The sequence below is a fragment of the Manis pentadactyla genome, chromosome 7, assembly GCF_030020395.1.
Source record: "Manis pentadactyla isolate mManPen7 chromosome 7, mManPen7.hap1, whole genome shotgun sequence".
NCBI lineage: Eukaryota > Metazoa > Chordata > Mammalia > Pholidota > Manidae > Manis > Manis pentadactyla.
This window is the reverse complement of record NC_080025.1, coordinates 101823469-101844393: the sequence shown is the minus strand read 5'-3', so window position 1 is coordinate 101844393 and position 20925 is coordinate 101823469. Positions and strand designations below refer to the sequence as shown.

At 38.5% G+C, this 20925-nt stretch overlaps 1 protein-coding gene across 4 annotated transcripts in view; it reads right to left on the bottom strand.

Moving 5' to 3' along the window:
- The window catches only part of CREB5 (cAMP responsive element binding protein 5), a 385945-nt gene that overhangs the window by 308291 nt on the left and 56729 nt on the right, over window positions 1-20925 (bottom strand). For all 4 annotated transcript variants that reach the window (XM_036897402.2, XM_057504611.1, XM_057504612.1 and 1 more), the window contains 2 exons: window positions 14194-14265; window positions 8974-9067 (listed from right to left, as the gene is read on the bottom strand). In XM_036897402.2, the coding sequence (XP_036753297.2) occupies window positions 8974-9067; window positions 14194-14247 (148 nt within the window). In that variant the 5' untranslated portion in view covers window positions 14248-14265. The remainder of the gene's footprint in view (window positions 1-8973; window positions 9068-14193; window positions 14266-20925) is intronic.

Here is a 20925-nt window from a genome sequence, read left to right as displayed (position 1 = left end):
AATTTACCCTAAGAATGCAGCAATCAAGTATGAGAAAGATCAGTGCACCCCTATGTTTATCGCAGCACTATTTACAATAGCCAAGAATTGGAAGCAACCTAAATGTCCATCGATAGATGAATGGATAAAGAAGATGTGGTACATATACACAATGGAATACTACTCAGCCATAAGAAAAGGGCAAATCCAACCATTTGCAGCAACATGGATGGAGCTGGAGGGTATTTTGCTCAGTGAAACAAGCCAAGCAGAGAAAGAGAAATACCAAATGATTTCACTCATCTGTGGAATATAAGAACAAAGGAAAAACTGAAGGAACAAAACAGCAGCAGAATCACAGAACTCAAGAATGGACTAACAGGTACCAAAGGGAAAGGGACTGGGGAGGATGGGTGGGTAGGGAGGGATAAGGGGGGGAGAAGTAGGGTGGTATTAAGATTAGCATCCATAGCGGGGTGGGAGAAAGGGGAGGGCTGTACAACACAGAGAAGACAAGTAGTGATTCTACAACAGGTTGCTACGCTGATGGACAGTGACTGTAAAGGAGTATATAGGGGGGACCTGGTATAGGGGAGAGCCTAGTAAACAAAGTATTCGTCATGTAAGTGTAGATTAATGATTAAAAAAAAAAATGCAGTTCCTATGTGGTGACCTCTAATGAGTTCTACACAATGATATAAAGGACATATAAAAGTGTAGGCAAAGGGTCTGTTTGTGTTTATACAGAGGATCAAAGCCTAATTTGGCTACCCCGAAAATGAACTAAGATACGATATGAAAAAGAACTTCCAACATCAGCACTCTCGGGAAGACTCATGACAGAAGATGATCAGAAAAAAAAAAAAACTTCAACAAAGATCCACACACTGTCACAGGTGTAGATGCACTCATCCCACCAGTTCCTGGACTTGCCATGGGAAAGATGAAGGAGATATCTAAGCTGGCCTGTGCATGCAGTAAAACAAAAATTGGACTGGATCTATACTGTTGGAACTCAACCAAGAATTAGGAGAAGTGCAAATTGTAGCACTCCAAAATCTTACAACCACAGACTATTTATCGTTAAAAGAACATATGGGATATGAACAGTCCCCAGGAATGGGGTGTTCGAGTTTATCTCAATTCTCTCAGACTGTTTAAGTTCAGTCGGACAATATCCACCATATCATAGATAAGTTTTCACAAATGCCTAAGGTGCCTAACTGGTTTTCTTGGTTTCACTGGAGATGGCTGGTAATTACAGGTATGCTTTGGTTAGGTAACTATATTCCTATTATGTTAATGTGTGCGCACAATTTAATTAGTCGTTTAAAACCTATCCATGCTGAAGTTACTCTACAAGAAGATATGTCAAAGAAATAATCAATCTTCCCAGGTTTTCTTCTGCCTTCTACTTCTGTAGCTTTTCTTCTTCCTACCTAATCACAACCTTTAAATAGAACTCGTGCCACATGTCGAATTTACCGAGTATCATAATTCTTCCAAGTGGTAAAGACACCTCAAGACAAATGCTGGGCATAGAAGCCACAGGGCATAAATATGCAAAGAAGTAAAAAGCTAACCTTTTCAAACAATAAGGCTTCTCTCTCACTTACCAACTTAACATTTCCCTGTATGGCCCCGGAAGATGACTGGTTAGCCAGAGACGGGTAAGATTCCTCAAGGGAGGAACAACCTAAGACAGGCACAGTCGCAGGGGGCCATCTGGTGGGAAAATGGGGAGCAGCAGAGGTGAGGCTTAGAACCTCCCCCCTTATGTTCTGAGAGAAATCTTCTGCATACATGGATGTTTATTGCCCTCGTCTAGCGCGGATTAACACATAGTCTACAGGCACACACCTGATCATCTACATTTGCTCTCTTACAACACTAAACTCTGTTTTCTACCTTTATCTCGTATCTACCTACCACTTCAGCATTTTATTAAAAATAATAATAATAGAGAAATGTGGTATCCACATATAAATCAGGTTTAAAAATCAAATGAATATTCATATTTGAACTGACTGTGTATAGTTCATAATGCATTAACAAAACCGAAAGCTTCTGTGATGACTGCCCTTGCACTGTTCACCATGTAACTTATTCACTATGTAAGAATTTGTACTCCATGTAAGAATTTGTTCGTTATGCATCAGAAGATTGGAGACTGACGAAAATTGGGCTTGGGGTGGATTAATGATTGTGCATTGAGTATTGACCCCCCTATACAGAGATTTGTTGTGGTTAACAACTATTTGATCAATAAATATGAGAGATGCCCTCACTATATATATATATATATATATATATAACACACTTCCAATTGTAAAATAAATAAGTAACCGGGATGTAATGTATAGCATAAGGAATATAGTCAAAATATTGTAACAACTTGGTATGGTGATACCTGGTACCTAGAAATATCATGTATATAAATGTTGAGTCGCTGTGTTGTACACCTGAAACTAATGTAATGCAATGCTGTTGTCAACTACCCTTCAATAAAAAAAAAAAAAAAAAAAAGGTATTTTTCTTAGATATTTTTTATATTTTTTTATAGATATTTATCCTAAGAATTTTGTTAGCAAATGCTGAAATATTCTTTAGTATATTTCATACTTAGTCCCTATCTGAATTTCACTAAGTCCTAATTAAGAGAGTTCACATTAAATGAATTTGAAAACACACAATCCTTTATAAGAGCAATAATCAGCAACAACTGACAGAATTCCATGTAATTTTAGACAGGCTTCTTTGCAATAAATGTGCCTTTTATTGAGTGTGAATATACAATAGGAGCAATAGGGTCCTCTTGGTAACACAGGCACTGCTATTTCCCTACATCTGTTTCAAGAGGCAGTGCTACCATGGGACAAACCCAGGCAACTCTGTGTTTTAAACAATAGCTGTGGAATGCTTAAAAATAGACCATGACTGGGGTGATCCAGGTCAGTGAGAGATGACACACACTGTCATACTATTGAATCATATGCTGGAATCTATTTACTGCCAAGGTGGAAAACTGGTAGACTAGGTGCCTGTAGAGTACCTATGAGCCCACCAGAAAATGCTCTGACAAGGGCAACTCTGAAGACACATGGCTCCAGAAGATGCAGATTCAGATTTTAATTAAACAAGTATATATTCCATACCTCCTCACTGTCAGCCATGGCCTACCCCAAGTATTCCAATAGCAGTCAAGCCACAATTTTAGTTTGCTTTACAGGAGTGGAGCTGGTGAAAAGGGTTATTAACACTGTGAGATCATTGCTGGCCAAGTGCACGACAGTATCCAAGGAGATTTTCTTATCAAAACCTGCCCTGAATAGTGGAAGGTAAAACTTAATGTTTCCACTTGGTCACTAATTGCCTGAGTTCTAAATCCTCCATCAAAAAGGATTGGTTTCCAAATAGAAGAGACTGGAAACCAGCTTTTCATATATAAAGAGCACTGCAGATCAAAGCTTCTGAGACATTCAAGTGAATTATTCAAAATTCTGTTTTGCACAACCAGCTAGAAACATGAATGACAAGCTGACAACTCCTATAAATGCCAATAGACACTTTCACAATGGAGGAGAAAATCTGATTTAAAAACACAACTCTTTGTTCTTGTAAATGCTAATGTGTTAGTATAATCACCTATTGGAAACTTTTGACTATTTTCTCCATTTGATGACTATTGAGGAGATAAGCCAATAACATAAGAAAAAACAGTTCATAGATTTATATCCAAATATAAATCTACCAAAAAACATTCTTACTATATGTTCCTTATCAAATCGATGAGTACAGTGAAAAAATTATAGATAGGCACTTTGAGTAAACTGATTATGCTCTTGATCTTGTTCCCTTGTATGATAAAGTGGCCAGGATTAAAATGACATAACATATGTAAAGCAGGGGCACAAACTATATTCATAAGATAAGACAATAAATAGTAGCTATTGTTATTATCATGCTGTCCTCTAGTACAAGCCATCTCCACCACCCTACACTCCATAAGATCTGATTAATTTACACAGCGGGAAGTCACTATATACCTTCACCATCAATGGGAAAGGAGGTAAATATGTGCCACGTGCATGTGATTTATTTACTCATTGGGGTTTTTTTTTTTACATCCCAGTTCATTCCAAAAAAGAATTTGGAGTGAGATATGTCACCTTTCCTCTGGCATCCCCCTTAAAATGCCCATGGATTGATGACTAAGGAGGGTTTGTAACAAAGATCCAGGAGCAATGGATTTGGGTTTTGAAATTGTCTGGTTGATCATGATCAATCTCTTGGAGACAAATGTTTACTACATTGAACAACATTCTTGCTTTCTTCCTGGTGAGAGTTAGGTTTAGAGCCTGGGGCTAAGATAGGCCCTAATTTTAGACCTAATCCAGGGACACAATTGGGTTCTGAAGGTATATTGTCATTTACATAGATGCTCTGCATCAGATAGAGATGGTGATAAGGAAAACAGAATTAAGAAGCCAGTCTCTCTCGCCTGTCTTCCGTGCATCAATTGAAGATACAGTCAGCTGCACCAAGTCTGGTTTTGTGGCTTCACCATCTCCAGTCTCACCATATTCAGAAGTCAGGAAGAAAAGGCATCTGCTCCCACAGTGCTGAACATCAGGTCCTGGCTGAAATGCCACCCATGCAGAGAAGCCTTTCCTGGACTCCCTTAGGCAGCCTACTTGTGTTATATTGTCATGTTTTATCTTCATCATAGCACTTGTCACTAACTGATACTTTCTTGTTTATTTATCTGGACTTCTGTTTTTTCGTCTATCCGTCTTCCTCTCCACCCCCAATAAGAGAGGGACCTCCCCTGTCCTGTTCAGTGCAGCATCGGCAGCACCTGGCACAACAGGATCCAGACAGGTGCTCAGTAGGTGTTCACCGCACGAATGAGTAAGTGGTGTAGGGGGACAACTTCAGTCACTCTCCCCACACCTCAGCCAATGCCTGTCCTAATTTCCCTCTAAGCACACACCAGTTCCCTGCAGCATCAAATGAACTATGATGTCTGGTGGTTGGATTACTAGATTTTAAAGGCATGGACTCATGTGCCTCTTTCTCAGGCTTCCCACTTATGATGATGATTGGGTTTTACCTTTTGAAGAAAGGTCTAAAACACTCTTGAATTTCACCTTTTCTCTTATGAAGCAAAAGTTTCTGGCAGGTCAATATTTCCACCATACTTCCTTAACATACACACACACACACACACACACACACACACACACACTTACTTCTCATTTGGAATATTATTTGCTTGTTTAGCTACAAATAAAGTTGCATTTTGATTTCCATTTTGCTTTTTCTTTTTTTTCCTATATAGACCTGGGTTCCCTGTAAATAAATAAGGTTGGAGATTCCTGAGAATGCAAGATTTGGGAATTTCTGAATGCCTAACCATATTACCATTACAATAGACTCAAATACTGTACTCCTTACCTCTAATACTGAAATTTGATCATCATTTTCAAACCAAATAGCTCTAATAATAGCTGGTAATTTTGCAACCAGTGTGTGGAACTATATTGTCCTCAATGGATTCCCATTTCAAAGTTGGCACCTAAAAACCTTTGGTATCACAATTTCTCTCACCATGAAATCATCTTCTATCAGAATGAGAACAACTACGGGGAAAGGTTCATGTCCATCACCATATCAGGATTCTGGAAATGCACCACATGGGCCAAGTAAGAATGGAAGAACCAAATGGGTAGAGGCTGTTAGTCTTTGTCCTCAGAATTCAACACTGCCACCCCCATTCATGTCCCTAATGGTACCATCCCTTTAGAATGAGAGGTTTCATGTTTACTGTTCATCCATAAGAGCAGACTCATCTTAATAAAATACCAGGACTGTCACTTTCACCAACCTGCGTTGTAGCATGTCAAAGATATTTTACAGTCATTTGGAGTAGCAAATTCTATCTGGCCTAAATAAAAGGGGCTTTATGGCAAACTATGAAATTTTTTCAGATCTAACAACTCTTTGGACACTTATCTTCAAAAAATATGTCTGTGGTGTCTTAATAGCATCCCTAAGTGTAACAGCTTCCCTAAGTGTAATATTTGCAATTAATGGTGAGTGACTTTTCAAAATGCAGGTTAACCAGATATTCTGAAATTAGTAATGAATACCTACCATACTTTATCTTCTTAATATATGTCAAACTCCAGTTCATCTGAAATGAAATTTTGTGTAATTGAATATTGCTTGAAAAAAATGTGGCCCGAGTGGAACTTGAAGATTTTTGCCCTGATAATACTTTCTGATTTAAAATTTAATTTATACTGCCTTTACTTTTATTATTTCTATATTTCAAACTGTATAAAATCATTCATCTTCATTTTAGGCCACAAAATAGGCTTAAGTTACATTAAGAAATAAAATTCTAATGAACATTTTCAGAGATTCCAAAGCTTTTCATAAATTCAAATCTAAAAAAATGAAGATATAGACAAGTAAAACTTCAGCCATATTTGCAATCACAATCCAATATGCTAAAATTAAAAAAGGTTTGAGATAAATATACTGAAGTCTTCCCAGGAAAAAAAAATAGCAAAGCAAAAATATCTAATATACAACTGATTACAAAACAGTGTGGATGTTGTCATATGACATGTAGTGCACTTCAGTCCTTAAATGCAAAATAATGAAGCTGTACTAGATATTTCTGTATTCTGTTACAGCAAGAGAAATCCTACAAGACCACAAGCATACAACATGGGCTGCAAGTGTAAAAATTTATCACTGAAATTCATTGGGAGTATGAAATAGCCTCATACCAGCTTCAAAATAAAACATTAGAAAGCAAAAGAAAATATGCCAATATATATTATCCATTCTGTTTTTCCTTATATTTATTTCTCCCTTCATTTACTTATCCAAGTTTGACATGGTAAAAATTAGAGTAACTTTTCTCTCACTCATTTTCCACCTGGCACTGTTAGTTATTGGCAGCAACAGCCTCAAACAAACTAAAAAGGATGTGGTAAGAACAATTGAAAAGCTGCAAGGGCTTAATCAAAAACTTGCTTATGGGCAATGTATGGCCATGTTCACACATCTTTAATACTTTGTTCAGACCTTCAGATAGGGCCCCTCATAGGGCCATCCAAGCAGTGTGCCTGGAAGCTGACCACCATGGTAGTAATACTGCCACATAACTACCACTCCCTAACACTCATGCCCACACTCCCACTCCCCTACCACCCAGCTATGTCAGAGATCCTATCTGGGAAAAATAAAAGGAGAATTTATTAATTTAACTACTGGGAATGTAAAGTCTGCATCCTTGCTACTTGCATATATATGTTCATTGCTGAACTCTAAAGTCACACATGTGACTCTATAAAACATAATAAGAATAAAACCAAAAGAACGGACCTCTTTCCTAACACTTCTAAGTGTTCATAATTTTTACAGATTTGAGTTTCTGCATCTCTTTTTCTAGACTTATAGGAAGATAAAACTATTTCTGAAGAGCCAGCTAGTTCAATAAAAACAAACAGGCTGAGAGAGAAGTGGTGGGTGGTGGTGGAGGGGAGGGAAGAGGCTGCCTTTGAACTTGAAGGGTCTTCCAAACCACAGCGCATTTGCACTATTAACAAGCTGCTGGTGGGTTTGTGAAGATGTATGGATGCTCTGTCACCAGGAGCATTCGATTGTGTGCATAAACGGGTGAAGCGTGACAATGGAGCGGCTGGTGTAAGTCAGTGAGTTAGGACAGCAGGGTCAAAGGCCCTCAGTTTTGCCCTGTTTGGTGAGCCTGGGAAAGCTGCTCCATCTCCCTGTGCCCCTCCTCCTCAATCAGGAAAATATGGGTTTAATAATAACTTGGCTGACAAAAGTCTTAGAGGATTTACTAATAATAGGGATAATAAAATATGTGTAAAATTTAAATGCCATAGCAATGCTAAATTATATGAGCCAGGTCTGCCAGGGCAGTCAGTTTCTCTTCTGATATCATCTAAAACATGTTCATGGGTGTATTATCTCTTTCACAATGCCAGGGAGACAGTGGCTCAGCTGAAATATTTCTAGCCTGAGAAGGTAACAGGGGAAATGAATGCTTCAATCACCCTGCTAGGTTTATGAAACACTCTCACTTACATTCTTTCATTGGATCCTCACAAGAAGCCTGTGAAATAGACTAGGCAGATAAAATCATTCCCATTTTATGGAAAAAGAAACTGAAGCCCAGAAGGGTTCACCAACTTGCTCAAGGTCATCTGGCTGGTGGAGGCAGAGGCCAGACTGTAGTTGGAGTTTCCTCACTCTTGGCCCTGCACTCTTCCTAATTTACTGCACCACCCTATCAAAATGGGAAGGAATGGCAATTAATTGATGGATTAACTATTATTATTTATTTCTGCTCACATTGGCTGAGCACTTGCTATGTTTTCATGCATTATCTTGTTTGCTCGCCCACTGACAAGGCAGATACTATTCTTAAGGAAACCTTCACTGACCACCTCTGCAAAACGAGAGCTCTTTCTATGAAAGTCACACAGCAATTTTTCCTCACTACACTCCTTAGGTATATCATGGACAGTTCTCTATTTTAGCAGAATTTTCACATGCACATTAGATTGAGATGTCCTCAAGAACAGAGGCATATCCATCTTTGCACCTCCCATGGCACTCAGAACAGTGCAATGTGCGTTATACAAGCTCAATTAATTTTTTGCTTCAGTGACTACAGGTATGTGATTTTTAAAAATACTTAAATGGAGCCAAGTTTCATAGTAATAAGTACTTTACATTCTTGAAAATAAGAAGTCACATCTCTTCAATTAGTTGAGTGAACACCACATTAGCTGATTACATTTCTGTTTACAAGGATTTTAAGTCTCTGCTATACCTTAGAAATGTATAGTTTCAAGGTACAGAATTTGCCAGTGGAAATGATCCTATGATAAGTAGAACTCACATGTACCTAATCTGATCACCAAAAGACTTTGCCTTATGGCTCCTTACCTGATAGCATATTGTCTGTTTTTATTGAGGGAAACTTCAAAGTCATTTCATGCTTGTGCCTATGAATCATCAAATGGTCTTCTGTTGGGAAGCGCTGTCAAAGAACAAAAGGGAGAGGGGAGAGCAGCCATTGAGTTTTGTAATATATAATTGTCAACATAGAGAAAAAGATTTATTCAGCATTGCAAACATGAAGGGCAAAACAATAAATTAGTTCTGAAAAAGTGTGTAAGCATGATGAGTAAAATGACAAATTATTTTATGCAGGCAAATGTGCTGGGATGTTCCTTTGAATTACACCCAAATATATGCATCATTATTCCCACTACCGTTTACAAGGGGCTAACTATGTTGCACTAAAATCTGGCTGAATACTAATAAGACATAAGACATCTTTGCCTTTCATCATCTCTGACTCCCTACATCTTCTGGTAACATGGTAGGATTGGATTTCCTGCACTCTTCTTCTAGTTGGGTAGGGTAACTGACTAGTTCTACCTATTGAGTCATGAATGGAAGTGACATGTCACCCAGATGCAAGCACCTAATTCCTGGTGCAAGACCCTCTAGAGGCACCTCCACTCCCTTTTAGCATGGTGACTTACACTATTAGAAATAGTGACCCCCTCAGTCATCCTCAATCCAGAAATTAATGAAGAATTATGAAGAGCATTTTTTAATTCTGGAGGATCACGAAGAATATCCTGCCAATCTGTAGTAGAAGTACATGCATGGGCAACTGAAATAAGCTTTTGTGGTTTTAAACAACTGAGCTTTGGAGTAGATTTTTATTGTAGCAGATCCTAGCCTATCCCAACTCAAACTAGTATGCTTTAATAAGTGAACTTAACAGAATAACTGCTTTATCAAAGTCAAAAGAAAATACCACAAAAGACAATAAGCTCTGCTGAGCATTTCTGAATCTTCGACAATTTAGAAAGTCAGTTTCCCAGTCCCTCAGGATATTGATTGCAAATTTCAATTAGTATTGTATACTACATAGAAGCCTTTTCTGCAGGTAATATGGATTTGTGTTCAAGAAAATAGGGAATTTACTGGGCTAAACCTGTTGGGATATTCTGAAAGTAGTTCTTTGAATAAATATCACTCACTTAAATATTTGTCATTTATATCATACAAATTGGAGAGCATAGAATTTGCCAGGCAATGTAATTATTCCTATGGAAGTCTGATTTATAATGGCACATGGATTTTTGACACAGAGTTCATCTAGTTTCTTGGTCTTCTATACTACCATCTAATGATTGCATCAAATATGTGACATTATCATATATGGCTTAGAGACATAGGTTAAGTTTCTTAGTCTTTCTGTCAAAAGCCTTATTATAATCTCTTTTGTGATATATATATTCAGGAAACAACATGGCAATAGCCTTCATTTTATATCCATAAGCCATTTTTTGGCTCTGTAAAATAATAGCCTAACAAAGATTATTAACCAGATACTTATTTTAAAAAATAATTTCCATATTATCTCATATTACCTTTCCATATATATATCTCATATAATTACTTACCAAAATAGACATACAGGATATCTGTGCTTTTTAAACAGTTTGGTAGGAAAATAGCAGCAAATTGTAAATAACCAAAATGTACAGTCTGCAACAGATACAGACCTAAGAGAAGCCACTGCAACTCGAAACATGGTTAACACAGAGGGCAAAGAAATAGTGACATTAACACTGGACTCTGTGAGATCAGAAAGAGCAAGAGAAGATTGTCTCTCTTTACTGCTGGGACAAAGCTAATGTATAAGGAGCTATAACAAAATCTCCCAGGTATTATAGGCCTTTCCTAATAAAGCCAAGTTTCTTTCCAACAAGGGAAAAAAGGAGAAAAATCCTTCATTCAACTCTGATGCAGCAGAAGCACAGATAATCCATATTTACTCCTCTTTCCGATGCCCAGTCACCCTTTTTTCTCCATATAGATTCCCTGGCTACAGAACATCACTTAAGTAAATGTCATGATCACAACTGACTTGACTGTGATTTCCTAACACCCACCAGGAATCTCTTGGAAGTCACTGGGCAGCTACTACAGTTTCTCAATTCTAATACCTCTTCAGTGGAAAAACATACTTATTTTTATAATGGTGTATTTTATATATATTTTTTATATTTTATATATACTGTTATAATTATAATTCATATATAATTATATTTTTATAATATTCCTTATCAAAGAAAAGGAATACTTCCACTTTAAATAGAGACATCAAGTTTAGATGTCTCCTTACATTTAAATTTGGCAGAAGGTTGAAATTTTACCTCAAACACAAGAAATTATATAAATCCTCAATTCTCTTGTTTTCCAACCTTTTCCTCAGTCTGCTCAGGCTTCTGAAGGAAATAACCTACTCCTTCAGTGAGAAGTTCAAAGCCATTAGAAATGCACCCCCTTCAACCTTTATTACTATCTCTGCCTCAGAATTTGCATGTAACTTCATAGATTCCACTTCCATGCCTTCCTCTTTCAAAGGAATAAGTAACCCCGCTCCTCCACAGGCTCCTCCACACCAGTATCCTCTGGGACTGGTGCCACAGTTGCCGTCCTTCAGGCCGGCATGCTCACTCCTCCTTGCCCTTGGCTAAATCCAGCTTGGCTAGCCTTTAATTTAAAAAGAACCTCTCTCAAGCTGCTTCCTCCTCAAGCTACCATTATATCACTCTGCTTCCCGTCACTCCCTAGAGCTCTTGAAAGAGTCCTCTATGCTTTCCACCTCCGCTTCCTCACCACCCACTCACTCGCTAATCCCTTCCAATCTGGTCCCCACCCCACTCCTCGCTCATAGGTCGACCATAAGCACCCAACTGCCAAATCCAACAGCCTCTGCTCAGGCCTCTCTCTGTCCCAGCTCCAGCAGCGCCCGACACCAGTGACCACATGTCTGTGGCGTTTATTTATTTATACCCTGCCTGATTCCAAAAAGGAGAAAAGATGGCTTATAGCAATACATAAAATAGTGTGGGAGAGCATCACCTAGAAGTAGGTGACCCCCGAAAGAGAAGGAATCCGAAAAGAAATATGGCTAAAGCCAAAGTGCAAACCACCAGGCAGTCATTCTCAACCAGGGACAATTTGACCCCCAAAGGGACAGTTACCAATGCCTAGAGACATTTTTGGTTTTCACAACTGGGGAATGCTACTGTGATCTGCAGATAGAGGTCAGGCACTGCACACATCCTGTGATGTACAAGACAGCTCCCCACAGCAAGGAATTATTTGGTCCCAAACATTCATAACGCCATGCTTGGGAAAATCTGCTGCACAGTCCAATGACCTGTGTGCAGTTCTCTCCTCTCTGACTTATCTAAACATTACATATGGCTACCAATCCCCTCCAATGCCCTCCTCTACTGTTATTCACAACCGTGGACTCCACCGGAATCCTAACTTGCTATGAACCTTCTTTGGGTTTGGCTAGGTCTCTTGAGGATCCCATTCCCTTTAATGCCCTTTCCATAGAGCAGCCCCCATTATCCTCCCCAAGTAAAGTAAAACCTCCCAAGATACTCTTCAAGGTGGTCTGTGCTTGTCCTTCATGGAAAATTGCAGTTCACTATTTAATTGATGAGTTGATCATATGGCTACAGATTCGATGCCTAGACTGAAGCTCTGTGAGGACTGGAATATATGTATGCACATAGTAGGCCCCCCAAAAATATGGTGAGGGACTCGTATAGAATAAAACTATATGTCACATTTTCAAGGCCAAAGCAAAGACTCAAATTATCTGATTGCCTTTGGCTATTGAGACTTCTCTTTAAAGAAACCAAAACTAAAGGAGAATCAGTTTCACCTTAATTAGGTAAGGTGATTTTCTGCATTCACAAGGAAAGTCATGGTCTAGCAGAATTTTCCCAGTTACTTACCAACCTATCTATGTTTTCCCAGTGTTTTCTATTTCAAAATGACCTCTAAAACCAGTTTCCTGAAAAAAATAATTGAAATTCAAAATAATTTTCCCTATTGTTTTTCTTATTTATAGGTTGCAAGTCAGTGTTCACACAGAAGCCCATGAAGAACTTGCTGGAACCCGAGCAAGGACTCTGGCTTCTCAGTCAGTGGCTGATAACTGATCACCAGCAAGAAAGCATCAGCAAAATAGCTCATGTTCCCTGGCATCTTTCCCCCAGAAGACTCCCAGAACCTTCCACAAGGGAGACATAATAAGAAGGGGCTTCAATAAGCCTCACCTCTCACCCAAACCTAGACGTTGCTCTGTGCTGTGCTATCAGCCCCACCACATAAACAGGCAAGAGTGGGGCTTGAGTCCACATGAAACTAAGAGGCAGTTTAGGAGAAGAGAGCACACCCACCCACAGTGGGGAGAGGCCTGTGCTTTGAGTTTGAACCTTATCCTGTATCCCATAAAATTAGTATCTTGGCATGAGAGTGCCATATGTGGTCATTTTCCAAAGACTAGAACAAGTATACAAAAAGTCACCACCAAGTTCCAAAGGGAAAGTATAAAACTCTGGTTTTAGGTGATGGGTATTTTCCATTTCTTTCAAGGAGGTAGATTCCAGTGTAGTAGTAGTAGTGATAGCAGCGGTAACAGTATTGACAGGGAGCAGTGACCGATGATGTGCAGGCCCCATACTAAACAGTCTCCATGCAGCATTTCATCTAATCCTCACAGCGATTCCTCTGGCTTGGAGCTGCTGGAGGTTTAATCCAGCCACAGCAGGCCAACTTCCCCTCTAAAAGTTTAGATAAATGGGAAAACTGCGGGTTCTAGAAGAGTTATGGCAGAGGTATTTTACTCAGAGGGGAAAATAAAACAAAATAGAATTCAGCCTCTCACGGTGAGCTATTTCACCAGGAAACCGAAGGCCCAGTATTCAAGTGGCTATTATAAAAGCAGGCACCCCCTGACCCCCTTTCTGAAATAACAATCCCAAACATCTGGTGGGCAGAATGCATCTGGCTTACTTCCAGGGGAAAGTTTGGATGGAAATAGCCAACACTGATGTATTTCAGGGGCTGGGTGGGAAGCAGTTCAAACTATTCAAAGTGGAAAATAATGATGATGATCATGGTCATCGTGATCATGACAGTTAAGGGGAGTTTGAAGATACCTTGATAAAGAAAGCAAGCCCGCAGCAAGCATGACTGCCAAGTGAGAGGGGCTTCACTGTTGGAAGGCAGAAGTGTCCCCTGCAAGGTTGAGCAGAGGATCCCCACACTCACCTGGGAGCAGCCTGGAGCACTGCAGACAAACGGCCTCTCCTGCTCCAAATTCATCTTGGATTCCTCATAAATCTGAAGGGTCGGGGGAGAGGGAAGAAGGAAAACAGAAATCCGTGAATAGCTTCTGCTTCCACCTGAGAAACATGAGAAAGGCAATTGTTCAGAGTTCCCTTCCTATGCCAATTCCCAAATTAAACGAGAAAAATATTAATGTGAACGCATGTCCTGCTTTGCTGAAGTTCATTAGGCTCCCTGCAGTCTGGGTTCCTGTGGCTTCTCAAGTGCAAAATTGCTGTACTTTGAAGAAAAATGCCACGGGGCTGTTGCAGCAGAACTCCTGCCTGTGAAAAACCACCTGGTCAGTGTTACTGCCAGGTAAGATCCCACCTGTGCAAGAAGATTCGTAGGCAAAGTTTGCATGGGTCCTTTGGGGTTGCTACTTAAGACAGCAAGAGAATGGGCAGTAACTGGGTAATCATCAGTTTAAGGACAGCAGGTCAAATGATTCACCCACGATCAACCCATCAAGCTGCAGGATGACCAAGGGACTCAAAGTAGCTCTGCAGCCAGCTTAGCAAATGACCCTGGTGGCAAGTCATGATCTTAAGTTCATCTCACGCATTCAATGATACCTCAACAAAAATTATCCAAGTTATTCAGGGCTAAATAGAATTCAGAAAATGCAAAACAAAAAAATACCTTGGGTATTTTGCTAATTTTGTTTTACAGACTGATTTGAAATTAATATTGGATTAAGGCTACTGCCGCTCTGATCTAGATAATTTATCTGGAATAAGGTAGCTTTGCAGGGAGAAACCTTATGTTATAATCTCAGACATAAATTAAATTGTAGTGTGGTCTTTTCTTATGTAGAGTTAGGTTCTAAGGTAAGTTCATTAGGCAAAAATTGAACATAATCCTCCCAAAGCCAATAAAACTACAGTTTACATGGTGATGGGATTCTTAATCTATATAGCAACATAAAATTTGTAAAAATGTCACAGATTAAGTTCCACAATTTAAATCATTTTCTAAATCATTCTTTTCTTTTTTGTCAACTTAAATAAGCTCCATGTGCCGCTAGTGGGATATGGCTCTGTAACGGAACTAAAACCTACTGTTTTGTCTCTGCTCACAGGAAGTAATTTGCTTCCTTAAAATGCTACTTGTAGGTGATTCCAAATGAGTATCAATTCACCTTCGCCCTTGAAAGAGGAATTCTGCTTGACTCATGGCATAGCTACCCTTTGTTCAAGGAAGCTTTATTATCTTACAAAAAAAAAATGTTCATTTGTAGTCATTATACCCTTCCAGCAAACACTAACATATTTCACATACATTCTTGGTGAAATAGATGCATACTTTCACTTTTCTGAAACACAAAGCAAAATTTTGCCTTAGATAACACTTCTGGTTAAGTATTACAAAACAAATTAAAATGTAATTTTATTTATTTGTATTACAAAACAAAAATATTTAAAAATGTAAAATCTCTTCATACCACTAATTCTCCTCATCATACAATTTTCACCAAGTAATGTCTTTTTTACTCTTCATTTGGAATGATTTCCTGCTAGTCACCTATCAACACAGAAATATAGCATAATTTTACAGCTTTCCTGTATCAGGCATATTGTCTAAACTCTTTCACTCTATTACATTTAGGAGAAGAAAAAATCGCAAGTATTTCAGAAGCTTTCCACTTTCCGTTGTCTGAGGAAAATCACAAGGCATTAAAATAACTTCTCGTGTCTGATTATTCATTTAATTTTTGCCCTCACTTAACTATAAAGCATCCTTCCTCTGCTCTGTGAATGCCAACAACTTATTTCTAGGCCTCAAAACAAAGGGTGACTTTACAGCTTAGAAAGTGATTTTGGTCCAAGATAGAATAAACAGCAGAGTAATTGGGTTATCCATTAATTAAATATGCCTGTTTTTCTACTAAATTTTTTTAAATGCTTTCCTGGAACTCTTCTGTCTCTGTGGCCATGATCTGCCAGTGCACTGCCAGGTCATTTAATTGCTTCAAGCCTCAATTTCCCCTCCTTTAAAACAAGGGTATGGCTACAAATCAGCTCCTTCATTCCTGTGTCATATTGATCAGTTAGGAGCCATCAGTAAGATACTTCCAAATTAGAGAGAAAGGTCTATATATTTTAGTGTGTGTGTTTGGAGGTAGGAGGGAGGCGCTGTGGGCAAGGGCCACTGGAACCTCACTCTAATATTGACTATTCCTTATTTACAAAAGACAATTTTCTACAAGCTGAGTCTTTCTTGGCCACTATGTAAGAGCTTCAGTTGCTAAAGAATGGTAACATTAGTAATATTACTAACCAATATTAATATTACATGACAGTAAAATAGGAAATTTCCTTATAATATTGGAATACAAGTCCCAAAGTAAAATGGCAGTTGCTAAAATAAAACAAGATTTAAGTGATTAATAAGGTCTCATGTGAGTAGGTGTATATACACAAGTGTGCAAACCTCAACTGCTTTATTTTGATGCTTTGCAGTTCCCACATCTAGCCCTCTGCAAGCATTCCTTTCTGTGTGGGTGTTTGTGATAGTTTTATTAAATGGTACCACTGTACCACACAGGCCTCATTACTTTTCTCAACTAGTATGATCTGGTTTGATATATTAGTGAAGAGCCATGGTCTATTTCTATGTTCTATTATTATGGTTCTTTTCTAGCAAATAATAATAATAACTATTACCTCAAAGAGACTCTTCCTAAAGCTTTGTGTATATTCGTTTATCATCCATCAAGTGCAGGCAAATTACTGAGATATGATTTTTGCCTGGTTGTTCTGCATTTGGTCCTCAGAAATCAGGCCTCATAGTCTCATTTCCCATTTAGTTGTTTTACTAGCTGGGATGTTTTAATGAACCAAGTTTTGCTTGGCAATCGCCATGCCCCTGGCTCCACTGTGTAGAGCTGACATAGTAGGCGTTCAATAAATATTTGTGGAATGGATAATGAATCCTGAATCATCACAATAAACCACCCCAAACAGTTTGTCTTTGCTCCTAAGGCAATGGTTATCAAACTTTTTGGCCCAGTACCAAGTTTTTGGCAAGGCAAGAGGTTGTGCAGGCCACTCATGCCACCTGTTCCTGGTTATGGCCAGAGAAGAGATTTCACAAAATCTAATGGAAAAGAGTTCAAAGTGCGTTAGGTGAAAAAAATGAGGTGAAGCTAGTTTTCACTAGATTTTGCATGAAAATGTATTAATTTATTATAAATTCAGTCTTTTAATATTGCCATAGTCATTGAAACCAGTGAAGTCCAGTCTAACAGCAATGCGCAGGCTGTCTATGACCTCCACAGAGCACCCTTTGAGGAACATTGAGTAGTCCTATAACTTTGGTTAGATATAGTTGTAATTGTGGCAGACACTGTCTAATCATTAAAGTTTCTAAATAGTTTTATTTTTTTGTTCCTCTTTTCCAAAGTTCAGATTCAATGCTCACTGAGAACAAATGCCTCATGAGTCTAATTTTGCTTCAAGTTTTTGGAAAACAACACAAAACCCTAATAACAAACCCTAATAGGGCATAAAGTGAGTAGGTTTTTTTGTAGATGACAAGGGGATGACAGGCTTGATTTACAATCCAGGCCCTCAACTGCCACTGGATTCCTCTGGCCTCACAATGAGGAAGAATCCCTTTCATTGTTCAGCATTTGACCCCACAAATTCCTCCTAGTCTAAAATGGGAAATCTTCCACAATGGCTGATGCAATCCATTCAAATGCTTTGCCAGGCATTTAGGGATATATTTGGAATTACCATTTCATGCAGGGCAAACATTGCAAGAAAACAAATGTTACTAAAAACTTGATAGTCTACCCCAAATACTATAAATATGTATTTTAAACTTAAAGGCAACAACTGAACCCAAAGGGAAAAATCTTACATCATCTGATTAGCTATAATCGGCCAAGAGTAATGCTTCCCCATCTACATCATAGGAAGTCATTACTAATCCTTAGTTAGTGCCAAACTCCAATCTTAGTAGAATGGCACAAATATCCATCCCACTAACAGCAGATAGATTCATGCTGTGATATGGGATTTGGAACAGTAAGACAATAAAAATGCTTCAGTCTGAAAATTGGGCATGCACATTTCTCAACCCTGAAAGTAGTAAGAGCTTCAAAGCCACAAATCAAAATTGTAAATATAAATGATCACTAATACCAATATTTTTACATCCCCACAGCTCTGGTATTGCTAACTGGACATGAATGCGTTATAGCTCTGAAAGGGGGCATGAATTTTAATAGTGATGTTAATAACACCTCTCAGCATTTGCTGTGCTACTGTGAGTATGGAAAGACTCTTCTTGGCAAGACTCATGTGAAACAGAACTTGCTACCTTGTCAAGGTTTACCAGATAGCTAAAAGGGTTCTAGAAGAGGAAACAGGTCTTTCCTAAAGTGCCAAGGAAAGCTGACAAAGAAGAATATCTTGAGTTAATCATACGATGTGGGCATCCAGATCAGTCTTAACTTTGTTTCTTGAAACAAAGATTGCTCATTAACTAAATTAGCATAGCTAATTTGTACTTCATGTTTCTGAAAAAAAAGCAAATATTTCTCTCAATGTATTGGTCAGAAAGACAAAGAGCCACACACAATAATAACCCATTGCAAATTCACCAGAAACACCCTGTAAATTATTTTATTCTAAGATGCCTAATTCTATTTTGAAAGCACAGATGCAAGATAGTTCTCCCAATACATGGCTAAATATTGGAAAGGAAATATACACTCAATTTGGGGCTAAGACTTTCTTTCTTTATGGGTGGTATTGTACCCTTCACTATCTTATTTGCTCATCTATAAAACAGGACCATTTTAGTAAAACATTGTGAAATAGAACCATTCAAAGAGATGAGATGTTATTTGAAAAATAATTAATGGAATCTAATTGCAAAATAAGAAAAAAAACCCTTTTATTTCAAATATATCTTTATTTTTCAAATCTGAATTTCATAACTTCAAATAGAAAAATAAACTCCCTTGAATCTCAATCCAAGAAAATCAGTTATTTTGTGTGTCTTTATATCTCTCTCTGCATCTGCGTGTATCTCTCTGCTTTTCTGTATCTTCTCTCTAAAACTTCTTCCTTGTATGCCTAGTTGTATGTCTTTGTCTTGTTATGTATCTTTCTCTGTCTCTCTTTGTGTGTATCTCTGTTGTCTGTTATATACACACATACACATATTTTATTAGATGTGTTCTTCCTAGCTTTACTGTTAAAAAGATCTAGTAGGCTTGTTTCCTGTTTCAGGGTTATTCTTGAAGTAGGCTGCAGCTAGAATCTGAATTTCACTGGGCTATTATTATTTGCAGCTGTGTGACCTTTTTAACCCTGCTTTTAAAGTGACATTTCAGCCCTCAAGCTTGAAACGCCTTGAATACTGCAAAGTTTTCAAACCAGAGATTTACAGAGGGAACAAGACTAAGAGTGGGACTCTACCTTCTAAGTGAAAATTTCAACAGAACTTGAAGAGAAGGGGGTGTTTTACTGGGCAGCTTACAGCCATGACTCTTCCCTGGAAGTCCTAAACTTTACACCAACCACTGCAGTTATATACTACTATTCATTTCAAAACAGGAAATCATTGTCATTAAAAGATGGACCCTATTCACTGGTATCTCCCAAAAGTTCAGAATCTCACAACCTGCATCAGTAACCTGTTTAGGATTGCTTCACAGACTGCATCATGCTAACCGACTGCCCCAAGTTCACTTCAAACTTGGTTCACTGTTCTCAGGAGGAAGGATTTCCAAACAGCTTTTGTCTCTGGAAACTCACCCAGGTTTACTTCCCGAAGGAGGCCCTAATGGGAGAGAGTGCTGGGGGCTCACATCCTCTCATGTACTGCTACAGAGGTTTGTGGTTTTATTTATGTGGTGTTTATACTGTGTATGAAAAAACATTCCAGTGGGATTGGGTTTTCATATGTTAGATTCCTCTTTCTTTTATTTTTTTTAAGTTTTCCATATGTTTCTTTGGATATGGTCATCTTTTCGATGTTATTGGCTAATTTCTACTTAAGTTTGCACAATCCTATCACACAGCTATCATATCTATGGGTTCAGTAGCTTAGGACACACTTGTTTAGCACTGGTGCTGGGCACCAGAGGTGCAGTATTGAGTAAGTTCCTGCAGCATGTGTGTCTGTGCCTGAGTATGTGTAATTAGGTCCTTGTTCCTCTTCTTGCTCCCAAGGAGCACAATACATTTTTTTGCAGGGCACACTCCATCTCTAAAGAAGTATTTGGTATACCTGTGGCTAACAAACACTGACTAGGGGAGAGAGTCTCATGTTTTGGAGGAAATATTGGAATATAACCAACTCACTGGCTTGTTTCTAATGGGGGACTGAAGACCTCAGAAGATGTGCTGAAAGGCAGCAAACACTTCCTTTTTACCGCTCCCAGTCAAACAAATTGAAGAAAAAAGGGAAGAAAGGGGAAAAAGAAAAGGACAATTAGAACAAGAGGTGACCAGGGGTTTGGTGGACATCATCATCTTCACCATTCCAGAAGGTGTTACATTGCAATTTAAAGTGATTGCCCCAGAAAAACCTGAGAGGAAAAATTACAATAGCAAAGAAATTAAATACAAAACTGGGTATATTCTTCAACTGGTCAAAGGCAGCTTGCCTTTAGGAAAATCAGGGAAAAGGCAGCAGTGCAGTTTTTTCTTTTCC